We start from the raw sequence: 14,671 nt of genomic DNA on the forward strand, positions 1-14,671 counted from the left end.
TTATTCATTAATGATTTGCGGTAAACGCATAATTACAGTTAATTGCTTCCTTTCAATGCTCAAAACTATATTGATGAGTTTTGGTTCACTCATAGATGGCGTTACTGGTAGGCAAATATCAAACACATGTATCATAAATACACGATGGGTAAATGGATTAAGTAAATTGGGGTCGTGTTAAGTAATCCCAAATGTTTTTCATGCCACTGTAGACATATAGATAACGGAACTCTTCATTAATAATCAGTTATGATCAGTGATCTTACGAGATTGTATCTTATAATCATAGATTAGTAAAGATACTTCGCCGCCTTGAAATTGAATGAAGCCACAAATGGCTTATTTTAGTAAGTTCTTTTTTTGAACCCTTGACAAATAAAATCATTTTTAGAGAAAATTTACGAATAAATAACTAATTTACGTAATAATTACGTAATTTACGTAATAAATAAATAATTATTTCAAATATTTTAGGGACATTTTAGTACGGAGACGTGGCAAAACTTTTTTACGCAACTATTTCAATTCTCAAAACTGGGTGCATTTTCTTGTTAGGCGTGAGTAATCTTTACTAATCTATGCTTATAATATGCTTGGAAAAAATAATGTTACATGTCATAAATACTCGTACGTAGGTATATTGATAAGAAAATTTAAGGCTGGTACTATAAGACATAACATGGACATAAAAAATATGTCTTTATTATTTTTATTTCGAAAGCTCATAGTTTTAGCTATTGTAAGGAGCAGTAGTGAGGTGGTGGGGTGGGGGGCGCGAGATGAGGGGTAGAGAGGATATGGACACTCGGCGAAGCCAATAAAAAAATAAAATACAAAAAAGATTAAAAGCGATTCAAAGACTTTTATCTAAGAGCTTTCTTTTATTCTGATGAATAAGAGCAAATAATTTAGCGTCATGCATTAAATACCTTTAAGCTCTTTGAAGTTAAGTGGCTATTGGTGTCTGTGGTATCGAATACAAATAGAAAATACGTCCTTCAGCTCTTATAAAAACACTGCGAGGTGGCGGTTTTTTATAATATACAGTAGCAGACTAGCATGCATTCCGCCTGATGGTAAGTGCCGCCCATAGTCATCTGTAACCAACCTCAGATAGGACTAGATGTTCCTACCTGAGGTCAGCCACAGATACGTCGCTACCCCCGAGGACCAAGCATAACATCCCAGAAAAGTATCTCCCTTACCACACCCTTCAAACCAGAACACAGCAGCGCTTAACATTGCTGTTATGAGGCAGAAATAGGTATGACGGTGGTGCCGCCGGAATCGAACCACAAAGGGTTCTACCACCTTCAAACTTTGGCCACTTAATAAGGGGGAATCCCAAGATCTTCAAAGTTATTTGCTTATCAGAAATGTATTATCACTTGCTAAAACGGTGAAGGAAAGTATAGCGATAGAGCCTACACGCCTGAGAGATATCAATAGAAAATATGTTTTCAAATGTGTGTGAAGTCAACCAATTTGGACTAGGGCAGCGCAGTGGACTATGTAGTAGTGTGTTGAGTGCTGCTATATTTCGCTTTGAAGTGTATGTTGAGGAAGACATACTTATCTGAGTCGTTCCAACTAAGTCCTCAGGGTAACGTAACTGTGGCCTACCTCAGGTGGAAATCTAATCTTTTCTGCAGTTGACCGCCGATGTCCATGGGCGGCAGTGGCTGCTTACCATCAGCTGAACTGCACGTTCGTTTTCTATTTCCATATTAATAACAATAAACAAAAATATATTCATCTATGTTTATAACTTTAATTAAAAATTATAACACTTCTAAGCTTGAGCGCGCAACTCGAGTACTGAAATTCGAGTAGTTTAAGTTTATGAGCCTTAACGTACGGGCGTAAACTTGAGACAATAGTGCTCAAAAGCGTCGACTCTACGTTCAGCGCTCAAAAGCGTCGACTCTACGTTTATCGCTCAAATGCGTCAACTCTATGTCAAACGCTAAAAAGCGTCGACTCTACGTTAAGCGCTCAAAGCCTTAGAATCTACGTTCAGCGCTCAAAAGCGTCTACTCTACGCTCTACTCTTCATTCAGCGCTTAAAGGCGTAGACTCTACGTTCAGCATTTAAAAGTGTCGACTCTACGTTCAGCGCTCCAAAGCGTCGACTCTACGTTCAGCACTTAAAAGTGTCGACTCTACGTTCAGCGCTCCAAAACGTCGACTCTACGTTCAGCGCTTAAAAGCGTCGATTCTACTTTAAGCGCTCAAAAGCGTTGACTCTACGTTCAGCTCTTAAAAGTGTCGATTCTACTTTAAGCGCTCAAAAGCGTTGGCTCTACGTTCAGCTCTTAAAAGCGTCGACTCTACGTTCAGCGCTTAAAAGCGTCGATTCTACTTTAAGCGCTCAAAAGCGTTGACTCTACGTTCAGCTCTTAAAAGTGTCGATTCTACTTTAAGCGCTCAAAAGCGTTGGCTCTACGTTCAGCTCTTAAAAGCGTCGACTCTACGTTCAGCGCTTAAAAGCGTCGATTCTACTTTAAGCGCTCAAAAGCGTTGACTCTACGTTCAGCTCTTAAAAGTGTCGGTTCTACTTTAAGCGCTCAAAAGCGTTGGCTCTACGTTCAGCGCTTAAAAGCGTCGACTCTACGTTCAGCGCTTAAAAGCGTCGATTCTACTTTAAGCGCTCAAAAGCGTTGGCTCTACGTTCGGCTCTTAAAAGTGTCGACTCTACGTTAAGCGCTTAACGCTCAAAGCTTACTCAGCGCGTAAGTTTACAACACGGTTAGCAACGCGTGACGTCACTATATAAATTTAAAGTTACTTTTTATGAGTAGTAATATATTTATATAAAGTCTGATTTTTAATAAAAAAAACAGTACAGTACAAATTCCAATCAGCGCCCCTAGCGGTTTGTGTCAGAACTAGGAAATCGTATGGGCAAATACGTAAACAAATACCAAAACAGTCATATTTGTCAAAACGTAAAGACTCCTGGTAAGGGTACAGTATGTTGAGTATATAACAAAATTAGGCCATACACGTTGACAGGGTCAAAAAAATAAAAAAATATGTAAAATAAAAAATAATAAAAATAAAAATCTACGAGTATTAATGTTTTTCCTGACTGCCAAGGAAGGGTTAAGGGTTATGTTTTCGCGCGTATCATGTTTGTAAATTTCTCTATAACGTCGAATCTTCCAAACGGCTGGATGGAGTTCAACGGTTCAGGTATAGTTATCTTTTTTTAAGCAACCAAGTGTCGTTAGATGTTTTTTTTGAAAAATCTAGCGTATCTTAGATGGATTTTTTGCCGTGTATAGTGTTACGATTAAAATAAATAGTTAAACCTATCGAGTAGAGTATTAAAATAAATGGGTGATTACAAAAATATTTATTGTATGCTCTAGGTATAATAAAATAGTAAAGTTACTGACTTATTGTCTGTCATAGAGATTAACACATAGCAGACATTAAGAGGGTAAAATAGGGGTTGAAATATGGTATGAAAATCCTTCGACTGTGAACTGGTCATCATATTTGGTGATAATATGATAATACTTCGTATCATGTATGTAAATTCATAGGTGGGACAATGCATATATTTTTGGTATAACACACTTAATTTGCTTACCTGTAATTGTTTAGGTAGATGTACGTACCTACATCTACCTACCGACATGTCTGCCAAAATTATAACTTATTATTTTATTTTTCGTAAGTTCTAGTAACTTTGGTTCTACTAACTTTAATATGGTTGCAAATATCCGACCTGTACCTAACCCTTATCATGAGTTTTTACGTTTCGACAAATATGACTGTTTTGGTATTTGTTTACGTATTGGCCCATACGATTTCCTAGTTCTGACACAATCCGCTAGGGGCGCTGATTGGAAATTGTATGGGCAAATACTTAAACAAATGCCAAAACAGTCATATTTGTCGAAACGTAAAAACTCCTGGTAAGGGAAGGGTACTGTTTGAAGAAGATGACGCTTTAGTATAATGAGTGGGTACCGTTACATAAATATATATACCTGAGTAGGTATTGTCTGAAGCGTTATGCGTTTATCGTAATACTTATAAAAAGTGGATCCTATATCTACATATTTTAAAGGGAATGGCGTTGTATACTCGTACCTGCCCACTTACTTTAGTAGCTCTACGGTATCTCTTCGCATTTATAACGGTAGACACATATAGGTAAGTGAATGGGTTATTATAATAATCACATTTAATGATCGAACCAACGAAAAAGGGCATAATTATATAAAATAATAACATCGAATATTTTTTGTTTACTTGCCCTTATTCAGATGGACTTTTAAAAGGAATATATTTTTGATTTTTATTTTTATAATTTCAAAAATTATGTCCTTTTTCTGTCTAATGATCGTAATTATTTAGGTAGGAATTATAAACCCTCGTATGTTCTATGTAGGTATTTATAAGCTACAGGTTTATTTTAATTATAATTATCAGGGTGTGTTTTTTCTTAATTGTACAGTTATTTAATTTTAACAATTTATTTTTATGAACTACGTATATTATTTATTGTCGTTTAGGTACCTACCTACTTACCTATACTGGTCTATAGGTAATTTTCTTTACTACTTTCAGACTTGACGAAATTGGTATAAGGTTAATATTATTAGCTGCATAGAGCACGAAACGTTATTTAAATATATATAATTGATTTTTTTCTTACATCCTGTATACATTGCTTTGTATGTTCCTACTTAAGTGAACCTACCACGGTAGAAGTAATTTTATAATACAGTTAAATAAAACATATTTTTGGATATTTAATAAGATTTTTGTAACTTATAAAAAAGTATATAAGAATATATCTTAACAGATATGCTTATTTATTGAATTTCCTATTACTCCCTAGTACCTACGAGGGAGTAATAGGAAATTCAAAGGTACCTACCCAAATATTTTTAAAGGCAATAATAATCTGAAAATATATGAATGTCTTATTTTAATTATAAATATCTACCTAGAAATTTGTTTTTTGTAAAGCTCAAGTTTTTAAACACTGCGTTAGTCTCGCTCGAAATACTCATTGAATATTCGGGTAGGCAGCCACAAACTTCCCGAGCTGAACGCTGGCGGTAAACCGAAATCGGTTTTCCGAACAATTACCATAGCATAATTCGCGACAATGAGGAACTGGGACCGAAGGCTCGGTATCAAAAAATTGAATTACAACTTTTGCGGAAAAAATGGAAAAAAATTCTGGTATGCCCACCATCGACCGGGGGCGTTGCTGGGGGCGGCGCCCGTCCCACCTTCGGTCCGTGGTGATGTAGAGGCACGCAGTAGTCCATCGGTCGCGACGCAACGCGCACGTCGTCATGCTCCGCGCGCCAGTGTGAGTGTAGTGGGGCAGAGGCCCATACGTTTGAAAATAGAAAACGGAAAAATTGACCCCCAGATGGGAGTGTACGAAGAGAGGGGCGCGATGCACTGGGTGAGACCTCACACATATTATATTATTAAAACAACATACGACAAATTCGAATTGTTCCCGCGAATCCGATTTGAAACGACGTTTGAATTAGTGCAAAATTGTTGTAACATTTGCCAATCGACTAGCAATATTACTTAACATGGAAAGCTTCATTCAAGAGTTGTTTAATGTATGTGGACATTTCAATTACTTTTAGAAAGTTATTAATAGTTTTTTGGTAGCAAACTTTTATGAAACTTTAACTATAATGCTTTAACAATATTTTTTTTAAAACTTTAATAAAAATTGGATGTATATTGTCCGTTGATTTATATTTTCGGAATTTATAAAAACTGAAAGTATAATTCTCAAAAAGTGACTTTTTAAAATAAATCCTATTGATAAATATGCATAACATTTATTTTAGAAACACTTTTACCTGCAATAAGGGGAACCGTGGGTAGATTAAATACATTTTCAAATCCATAATAATAAACAACTTATAAAGACTTGAAAAATAAATAAAAAATATCAATAATATTTAAATGCGACATAATAAACAAATATAAATGGTAGTTGATGTTAAAAGTAATCGCGGTATCAGCGTTGAGATCTTTTACAGGTTGATGTTGGGCGGCTGCCGTCTCTACATTTATCTGCGTAGAGTTACATTGTAGGTAATGAAGGTTTAATTAAATTGCGAAGGTTTAATTAAATGGGTCTAGTTATTTTCATTCATCGGAATTAATGTCCAGTCAATATGCTTTATATTGTACATAGTATAACAAATAGGTTTTCGCATTTGGTAAAATTGCTTTTCTTTTTAGAGCCATTTTCTTTTAAAGTGATAATATTGTTTCTTAAGTTTAAATACTTTTGACATGACTTTTCCAATTTTGTCCTCATATATTAACGTTACCTACGTTCCTATGCAAACGTTTGTTTAACATAAACATAACCTATACAATTTATCAGTCGATGTCAGATATCTTTGTTTTGTTCTAACGGGCGAGTTTTATTTATCTCTTATTCAAGAGATTAACTTATATTACTGCGACGTATGTAAATGACCGTTTTGATTAATAGCTGTAAAATTCCCATTAAGATTTTAGCAAGTAGCATCAATAAAATTTGTTTCAATATTTGAAGTGTAGGTATAATAAAATTTAAGAACCTTTAGACACAAGAAATCAATTTGGGCCGTCGTATTTTATCATCGTTAGATAACTGGATGGGCCGTCGGGCGGCGCTGGAGGTGCGCTTGAGACAGTATCGTTATGTATTTTTTATTTATTATTCTCACGAATAAATCACGGGGAAGACACTGAGACAATTAAAGATCTTAATTACGTGCATTAGTTATTTATGTATGTCCTAAATTAATATTGAATACAGCTTGCATTGAATAATCAGTTGCACAGTCTGTGATCCGTCGTATAAATTCGCGTCGAATTATTATTGATATCACATAATAATTATTATGAGCTTTTAAATAGTTTTAAAATGTGTACAACTTAATGTCGTCTTGGTTGCTTACGTAGTTCTATCATGGTGTTTTTTTTTAAAGTTTGATTATTGATCTCTATCACCGTTGCATCCAGCTTCAAGTATATAATTTTAAAATGTATTTATTTAATTTCTAAATATAGTACGTTTGTTGATTTTGTTTAATATTTAATTAAGTTAATTATAAATCGTAAATTAACGGATCGCGCAATATCTTATAGCTGTGATGATATAGGTACAACGAGAATAAGTATGATTACCTATCATAGTATTAAGTAAATAAATATAAAATATTATTACGGATTGTATATTAATTACTTTTAAGCTTACAATATCGTAGAATAAACCATAATGGACTTAAAAGACCCTGATTTCTTGGAAATATTTTAAAGAATATTGATTTTTAATTTGCCGACGCTACGGAAGTTAAAAAATAACATTTCATTTGACATAATAAATAGATAGTTTATTGGAATGATACAAGAACTAAATTAAAATTTACTTTTTTAGCTATAAAATAATGACAAAAATATTTTATTTTTATTTTAACCTCAAAATATCAGCCAACATCACATTAATTACTATTCGAGTTTTCGTTACTTTCTTTAAATAGGTTCTTTTTATTTTTTAATAAATTAGTAAACAAATATAATTTCACAATAAAATTATAATGTTCAGTATATTAATAAACTTCACTCTACCTTTATCTTGAAATGGATTATTGTATTATTTTTAGATAACTTGTCTACAATAAAACAAATAACAAACGTGGGTATTAAAATCCAAAAATGTAATACGAACTATTTTATATACCTGTATATTAATTTAAATTTAGTCGGATGTAGATATGAGTCATACTTATAGAATAAAGATTGCGAGTGTGAGGTGCAGTTGGGGCAACAAACCGATAACCTAACAATTATTACCCAGTAATTAATAATAACTGCCAGTGACATTCAAATTTAACGTATCGGTATCGCCTTTGTTGCTCTTAAACTCGGCATTGAAGCGATTGTGGAGATAACTCTTTACTCCAATTGAGAGACCGAAAGAGACCAATTTAAAATTGTAGAGAAAGAGAACTTTCTACTTTAGAGGAGAGACTGAAAGAGAGTAATTTAATTTCGTAGAGCAGAGTAATAGAGAAAGGGAGAAGAGAGTAGAAATGTAAAGTACTACAGGCTAAAAAAAAATATTATGCTAATAAAAATAAACAACTTTTAAAATTATAATCTTACTTGCACATACGAAACTTTGATTAAAATTTTACAAACCATATAAGTTTAACTTAAAAAAAGCGTGTTAATACAAGTTACTAATTAAATTGATCTAAGAAAACAATGGAATTTAAAAGTTTAAAAGACAATACAATATATTTTGTTATCCTCCAAAGCATTAATTTTATTTGTATTCTATTAAAAATCAACATTTCATAATATGTTATCAATAGCATAGCAAGAACATTATATTGTATGTCCATAGGCGATGGTGACTGCTTTCCACCAGATAACCCTGCCTTATCCTTATGTATACCTTATGTATACCTTAAAAAGTTTCTATTTAATTTTACATTAAAGGATAGTAATATATTAGCACCTACTTCAAGATTTTTCGGATTAATATTGTATAATTATTTTTATAGATTTATTTATTGCTTACTCTAATGACTGTCAATAAGACTGCATTTCTACGGCTCTAATTCAGGGTTAGGTACCATGTTTTAGCTAATCGGATTAGATAAGAGCAGCGGCCTAGTTGATTCGCAGGTCAATGCGGAGCACAGATCTCCAGGCGAAGGTCTTATGGTTATAGAGCTACGCTTATCGCCTCCATTTTACTTTACGGTTTCGATGTTAGAAGTATAACAATACTAATAACCAAGTTAATTAAGGCCTCGAAATAATGATTACTAGAAATTGATTATTGATCAGCAGATTTACAAAAAGACCTAAAAGAAATTACAATTGTGAATTATTGTACCTAACTAACTAACGTCTTAACGAATAACCTTATTTAAACCGAAACGTATTAAACAAATCATTTTAAATATTGAATTTGATGTAGATACTTCATAATAGAGATATCATTGCTCGTTGACTATCATTAATAATATAATTGACTATAACTGACTATCACGTAGGCCTCCCTTCGAAATGCTGTTTTGCCGTAATCAATACGCTTGACCGCAGTTGACCCGCAAATTGGAATAGAGGCTCCCATGTTCTGGATTTCCTTTGTCATCCCCTACAATATTCACAGAATGGGAGTAATGCTGTTTGGAGTCGACAACGCTAATCAATCAAATCAAACATTTAATTACGTGAATTTAAGTTCTACTTAAATCTATAATCTATGAAATCAATTTTAAACAATAATCTATAAAATCAATTTTATACAATTTTGCACAGAACAGTTGTCAAATTTTAAACATTGGTAAGTAAGCAAAATTTAATCAAGTATTAATTATTAGGTATTAACAAAACTCCGGGCGAAGTAGTAGATATCGACTCCTCTAATATTGCTTCAATTAATTTCCCAATCGAGATTTGCAAATTATTTAGTATCTCTTAATTGTTACATTTAAATAAGTTCTTAAAGCGTTAAACGTTTTCATTCCCTACAATTGCCTCCTGTAATTACAAAGAAAATGAAGGATTTCCAGGAAAACATTCGCTTAATTTAACCTATATTCAAGACGTGAGGGCACTTACACATCTCATCGGAGTGTGTAATATTGGTAAGACAATAAATTAAGTCTGTTCTAAGGCTCTGTGAGTTAGCAATTCTGATTAAATATGCTTCAAGATTTCTCGGTTATAAGGATTTTAGCAGTAAGTACACAGAGCTAAATTTATTAACTTTTCTTGTGTTTAGATTTAAATTAATTTTTATTTTTCATACTCGTTTGACTGTACATACTTTTTTCGTATATTCATAATTGTAATAACTATAAATATAAAACGCGGGAAATATGGCATTGCCCTAACGCTCGGTTAGCTACAGATTCATCTAATAGTAGTTGATTTTGCTCCAAGAATTAAATACATTCCAGGTGAAACGTTCTCGGAATATTGCCGCGTATGAATGGAAACAGATTGTATTCATAAAGAGGAATAACGATGCATATCATAACAATTTTGCGTAAGTTATCTGGAAGAACACTAGGAACTTTACAGGGGATTTTGTAACTTAAATTTATGTCTGCGGTAAAATAGGTATCTGTGATTTTTTTCAAAGATATTAGTAGTGTATTGGAAACAGCAAACGTAAATGTAGCCGACCTTTTTTTTTTTTGTTAACGAGGGGGAAACCTTCAAAAGGTATCCGGTGCCGTGGGAGGGACACAGGGTTATGTGGGACTCTTACCGCACTAAAACTCCCCCGGTGGCCGTCATCGGCGCTGTGTAGAGGACTCCGGGATCTCCAACGGAAAGCAACCGGAGTCCTCTTAGCGCTGTGCCCCGTCGGGCTCCGCCCAGATGAGCTTGATGCTCACCACACCGTCTGGTGATCACACATACCGCCGTCCTTCCCGGGGTCGCTGGCCGGGCGGTTTGAGCTCCCACTCTTGCCGTCCGCAACCCCGGAAGCCCCCTTTTAGTCGCCTCTTACGACAGGCAGAGGATACCGTAGCCCTATTCTGGTCCCGGAACTACAGGGACAGAATGTAGCCGACCTAATAACTAGAGGTAAGTATCACCTATAGTAGTAGCCTTCATGATAGGTATGGATAAATATTATTATTATTTTTTAGTATGGTTAGCGTTGAGGCCTAAGCTAGAACATCTCAATGTAGTATTCTACTGGAACATAACATCACTGTTCGAAGATGCTCCCATTTTTTTATTCTCATTATTTTTAGAAATTCGTCTAGGGGCACAATGGGTTGGTAATAGAAAGCCTTTTCTTAATAAAATATAAAGGTCTACGTTTAATTATTCAAAACATTCTCCAACTGATCAACTCTTTTAAAATAATTAAAATCTACTTTATTTATTTCGATTAATAAATCTATACCTACTAAAAGAAATAATTGAAGGTGGTAGAACCCTTTGTGGTTCGACTTCGGCGGCACCACCGTCAAACCTATTTCTACCTAATGACACCAGTTTTAGGTGCTGCTGTGTTCCGGTTTGAAGGGTGTGGTAAGGGAGACAGACTTTTCCGAGGCGTTCCAGCTTAGTCCTCAGGGGTAGCGGCGCATCTGTGGCCGACCTCAGGTAGGAATATCTAATCCTATCTGGGCTTGATTACAGATGTCCATGGGTGGCAGTAGCCACTTACCATCAGGTGGACTGCATGCTCGTCTGCTACTCTTACACTATAAAAAAAATTGGCCGCAATACTTTCTTAACATTAAATTACATACGTTATTTAATTAAAGAGCCTATAATAATATTAGTAGATACCAGTGAAATATAAAAAAACAGCGAACATACCGACGTAAGTAAAAAGCTATAGTGATACAAATGATTTTAATTAAAATTAATGAACCTAAGTAAAAATTCCAGTTGGATGTTTGATATGAGGTCACTACATAGGTACCCGTAGGTACCTACATATGTAGTAAAATTACCGTTAATTTTAGTGATCTTCTAATATACTTGAGTTACAATTGTGTTGCGCCCGGCGCTCAAAATCTCATACTATATAATAATACTAGCTGACCCGGCAAACTTTGTACCGCCTCAAAATCTATTTATCAAATATATTTGATATAAAATATAGCCTACGTTACTCGTGGATAATGTAGCTTTCTAATGGTGAAGATTTTTAAAATCGGCCCAGTAGTTTTTGAGTCTATTCATTACAATCAAACAAACAAACAAAGTTTTCCTCTTTATAATATTAGTATAGATTTATTTTGCATTTATATGCATTCGAATAACACAGCATTTGACGACCCTCGTGGCGCTACGGTCGCTATACCGGTCCGACGCGCAAATTGTTCCTGTTCGATCCCCGGTCAGACAAACTTTTGAATGATTCATTTCGATATTTTTTTTGAGTGGGCGTTACTGTCTTTACGTGTCTTCATGGCACCCACGACACGGATTATAGTGTGGGCTGTGAGTTTAAAGTGGTAAAGTGTAATTCCTAACTCTGATTGTGGTAATAGTTTCGTTACACAGACATCCACATGTTTCGAATTACTAAGCCAACATTATAATTTAAAGAAAATAATATAAAGTTTAATGTTTTAAATAGGTAATATATTCTGTTATGTATACAAGTTAAAATAAGATTAACCTTACATGTATGTAGGTATGATAAATTTATTATTTTCTGCACCATATCATAACCGGTGACGTTACACTGTAATATATAATTATATTACAAGTGCATTGAACTCGAATTAACGTGTAGAATGTAAAGGTGGGATCACTCTTCGTGGTTCAAGGCTGCAATGTTACTAGTAGGTACTATTTATACCTCATAGACCCAATATCCAGTACTTATAGTTGGTGTGGAAGCGTATGATAAGTTAAATATATGTAAAGTTAAATAATTGGTAGAGTGCGAGTCGAACTCGCACTCGGTGGGTTCTGTACCACCAATTTTTTATTTCATTTTTTTATTTAGTATCTGTTATACATATATAGCAGCCGTAGAAGTAAATGCATTGTAAAAATTTAAACTTCAACCTATTACGGTTCAATAGATAAAGCGAAAAACGTCGAAAAATAGAAGTTTATTTTTAGTATTTGTTGTTCACCGTTATACAAACTAAAAAAATCATATGTCTATATATTATGGTTAAAGAGGTGAGCCCTGTAACAGACGGGCAGATGAACAGACACGGGAGGTTTAGTAACAGGCTTCCATTTTACCTTAATATACATTTTAGGTACAAATGCCATGCAATGCGATGGGCCCGCCGCCGCCAGTGATGCATAAAATGACGTTTCAATTTGCAAAGGACCACGCTAGGAATCAATCAATGCCATTAGCATTGACGATCGACCCTTTATTATTGCATGGTTTGATTCAGCTGTAGACTATTGTGTTACGAAGCGATTTGTCAAGTGTAGGATCATAATAGAGGTTCCGCTGCAATCTGTACCCTTAGTATGAGTTTTTATGTTTTTACAAAAATGACTTGGTATTTGTTTACGTACTCGTATTTGCCCATACATTACTAATCAGCGCTCCTACCGGATTGTATTAGAACTGATTGGAAATATATGGGAAATACGTAAACAAATACAAAAACAGTACATTTTTGTAAAAACGTAAAAACTCATACTAAGGGTACTCTAAAGATGCAACGTTTGTTACAACTATTTATTCTGCAAATGAAACAATAAGTATTTAAATTTTTCTCGTCTTTTGTCGTTTTCCTGTCGTGTGTACGTTTTACTAAGCCTAAAGGCAAGTTATAATTGCGACATCCCTATACAGTATTCGCCAGATTTTCGCTATAGTAAATACAAGTAGTTTAGAAGCATGTAATATATACGTTTTATTAATTCTAATGTTAATCGTCCGCAGATTACATATACGATTGAATTCAAATTTAATACTAGCTCATAGTAATACTAGCTGGCCCGTTTTTAAATGTAAAGGGTGATCAACCTTTATCACTTAGGGGTAGGAAAAATAGATAGTAGCCGATTCTCAGACCTACTGAATATGCATATAAAACTTGGTAAAAAATCGGTAAAGCCGTTTCGGAAGAGTACGGTAACTAACATTGTGACACGCGAATTTTATATATAAGATAATAAAAAAGATAATTTTGTTGAAAACAAAAGATTTTGCTAAAGTACAATTGGAGCTATCTTGTTCTAATGACATCATCACTTCTATTTCTAATGAAAAGACAGTATTGTGCATATTTACTATTTTATTAAGTAACGACATCTACACTTACGTTGGTGACTACAGATTGGCAGACCGGTAGATATCATAGTAACAGTGACTTTGTTTACAGCAACAGAGTGAGCGGTACCTATCGTCAGCGTACGAAGCAGGGGGCGAGCTGTCGCCAGTAGCACCCGCCACCTCGCCAGGCTCGCCGCGCGACTGCACCTCGTGTCGCAAGCGGGAGCCCCCGGATGAGCCGCCGCCGCCGCCCCCGGAGGACGCGTGCGCCGGCTGCGGGGCTCGCATCACAGACAGATACTACCTGCTAGCGCTGGAGCGCCGCTGGCACACGCCCTGCCTCAGGTGTTGCGAGTGCAAGATGCCCCTCGACTCTGAGAGACGGTGTTACGCGCGCGACAGCAACATCTTCTGCAAAAATGATTATTTCAGGTAAGCGAACTTTTTGTTGCTTTGTATACTATTTATTATTTGTGGATGTACGTGTATGTAACGCTTTATACACGACAAAATACACCAAGATTTTACGTGCCCTGAATTTTATTTTATAAGACGAACCCTGATGTAGGTACTCCGACCCGCAACAGTAAATTTAAAAGCACAGCTTTGTTGACTAAAGTAGCCACGATTGAACATGGAACTTCCTACATGTCCGTGTTATAGCGACCGCGGGTTGTGATCTCTATTCGTTTTCATTTTTCATCTCACATACTTGCATAAGTATAACTCCTATAATCGTTACTATATCTACTATCTCCTATAATCGTTACTATACTGTTACTATATCGTTACTAAGTAATTATTACACCTAAGAGAAACTACCAAACTTAAAGATTAACGGAAAACGCGATAGTAAAAAATTATAATAAAATCTATTAACCTATTTTATTCAGAAAGCGATTGTTTAAATAACGGTTACCT

At 34.9% G+C, this 14,671-nt stretch overlaps 1 protein-coding gene across 2 annotated transcripts in view; it reads left to right on the forward strand.

Annotated features, from left to right (window-relative positions):
* Window positions 1–5,290: 5,290 nt before the first annotated feature.
* Bmap-A (apterous A) overlaps window positions 5,291–14,671 on the forward strand; it is a 79,585-nt gene continuing 70,204 nt past the window's right edge. For both annotated transcript variants that reach the window (XM_073074764.1, XM_073074766.1), the window contains exons 1-2: window positions 5,291–5,440; window positions 13,860–14,182. In XM_073074764.1, the coding sequence (XP_072930865.1) occupies window positions 5,405–5,440; window positions 13,860–14,182 (359 nt within the window). In that variant the 5' untranslated portion in view covers window positions 5,291–5,404. The remainder of the gene's footprint in view (window positions 5,441–13,859; window positions 14,183–14,671) is intronic.

The sequence above is a fragment of the Epargyreus clarus genome, unplaced genomic scaffold (assembly GCF_041222505.1).
Source record: "Epargyreus clarus isolate Ecla_fem2 unplaced genomic scaffold, WU_Ecla_fem_2.2 ptg000007l, whole genome shotgun sequence".
In the NCBI taxonomy this organism is placed as follows: Eukaryota; Metazoa; Arthropoda; class Insecta; order Lepidoptera; family Hesperiidae; genus Epargyreus; species Epargyreus clarus.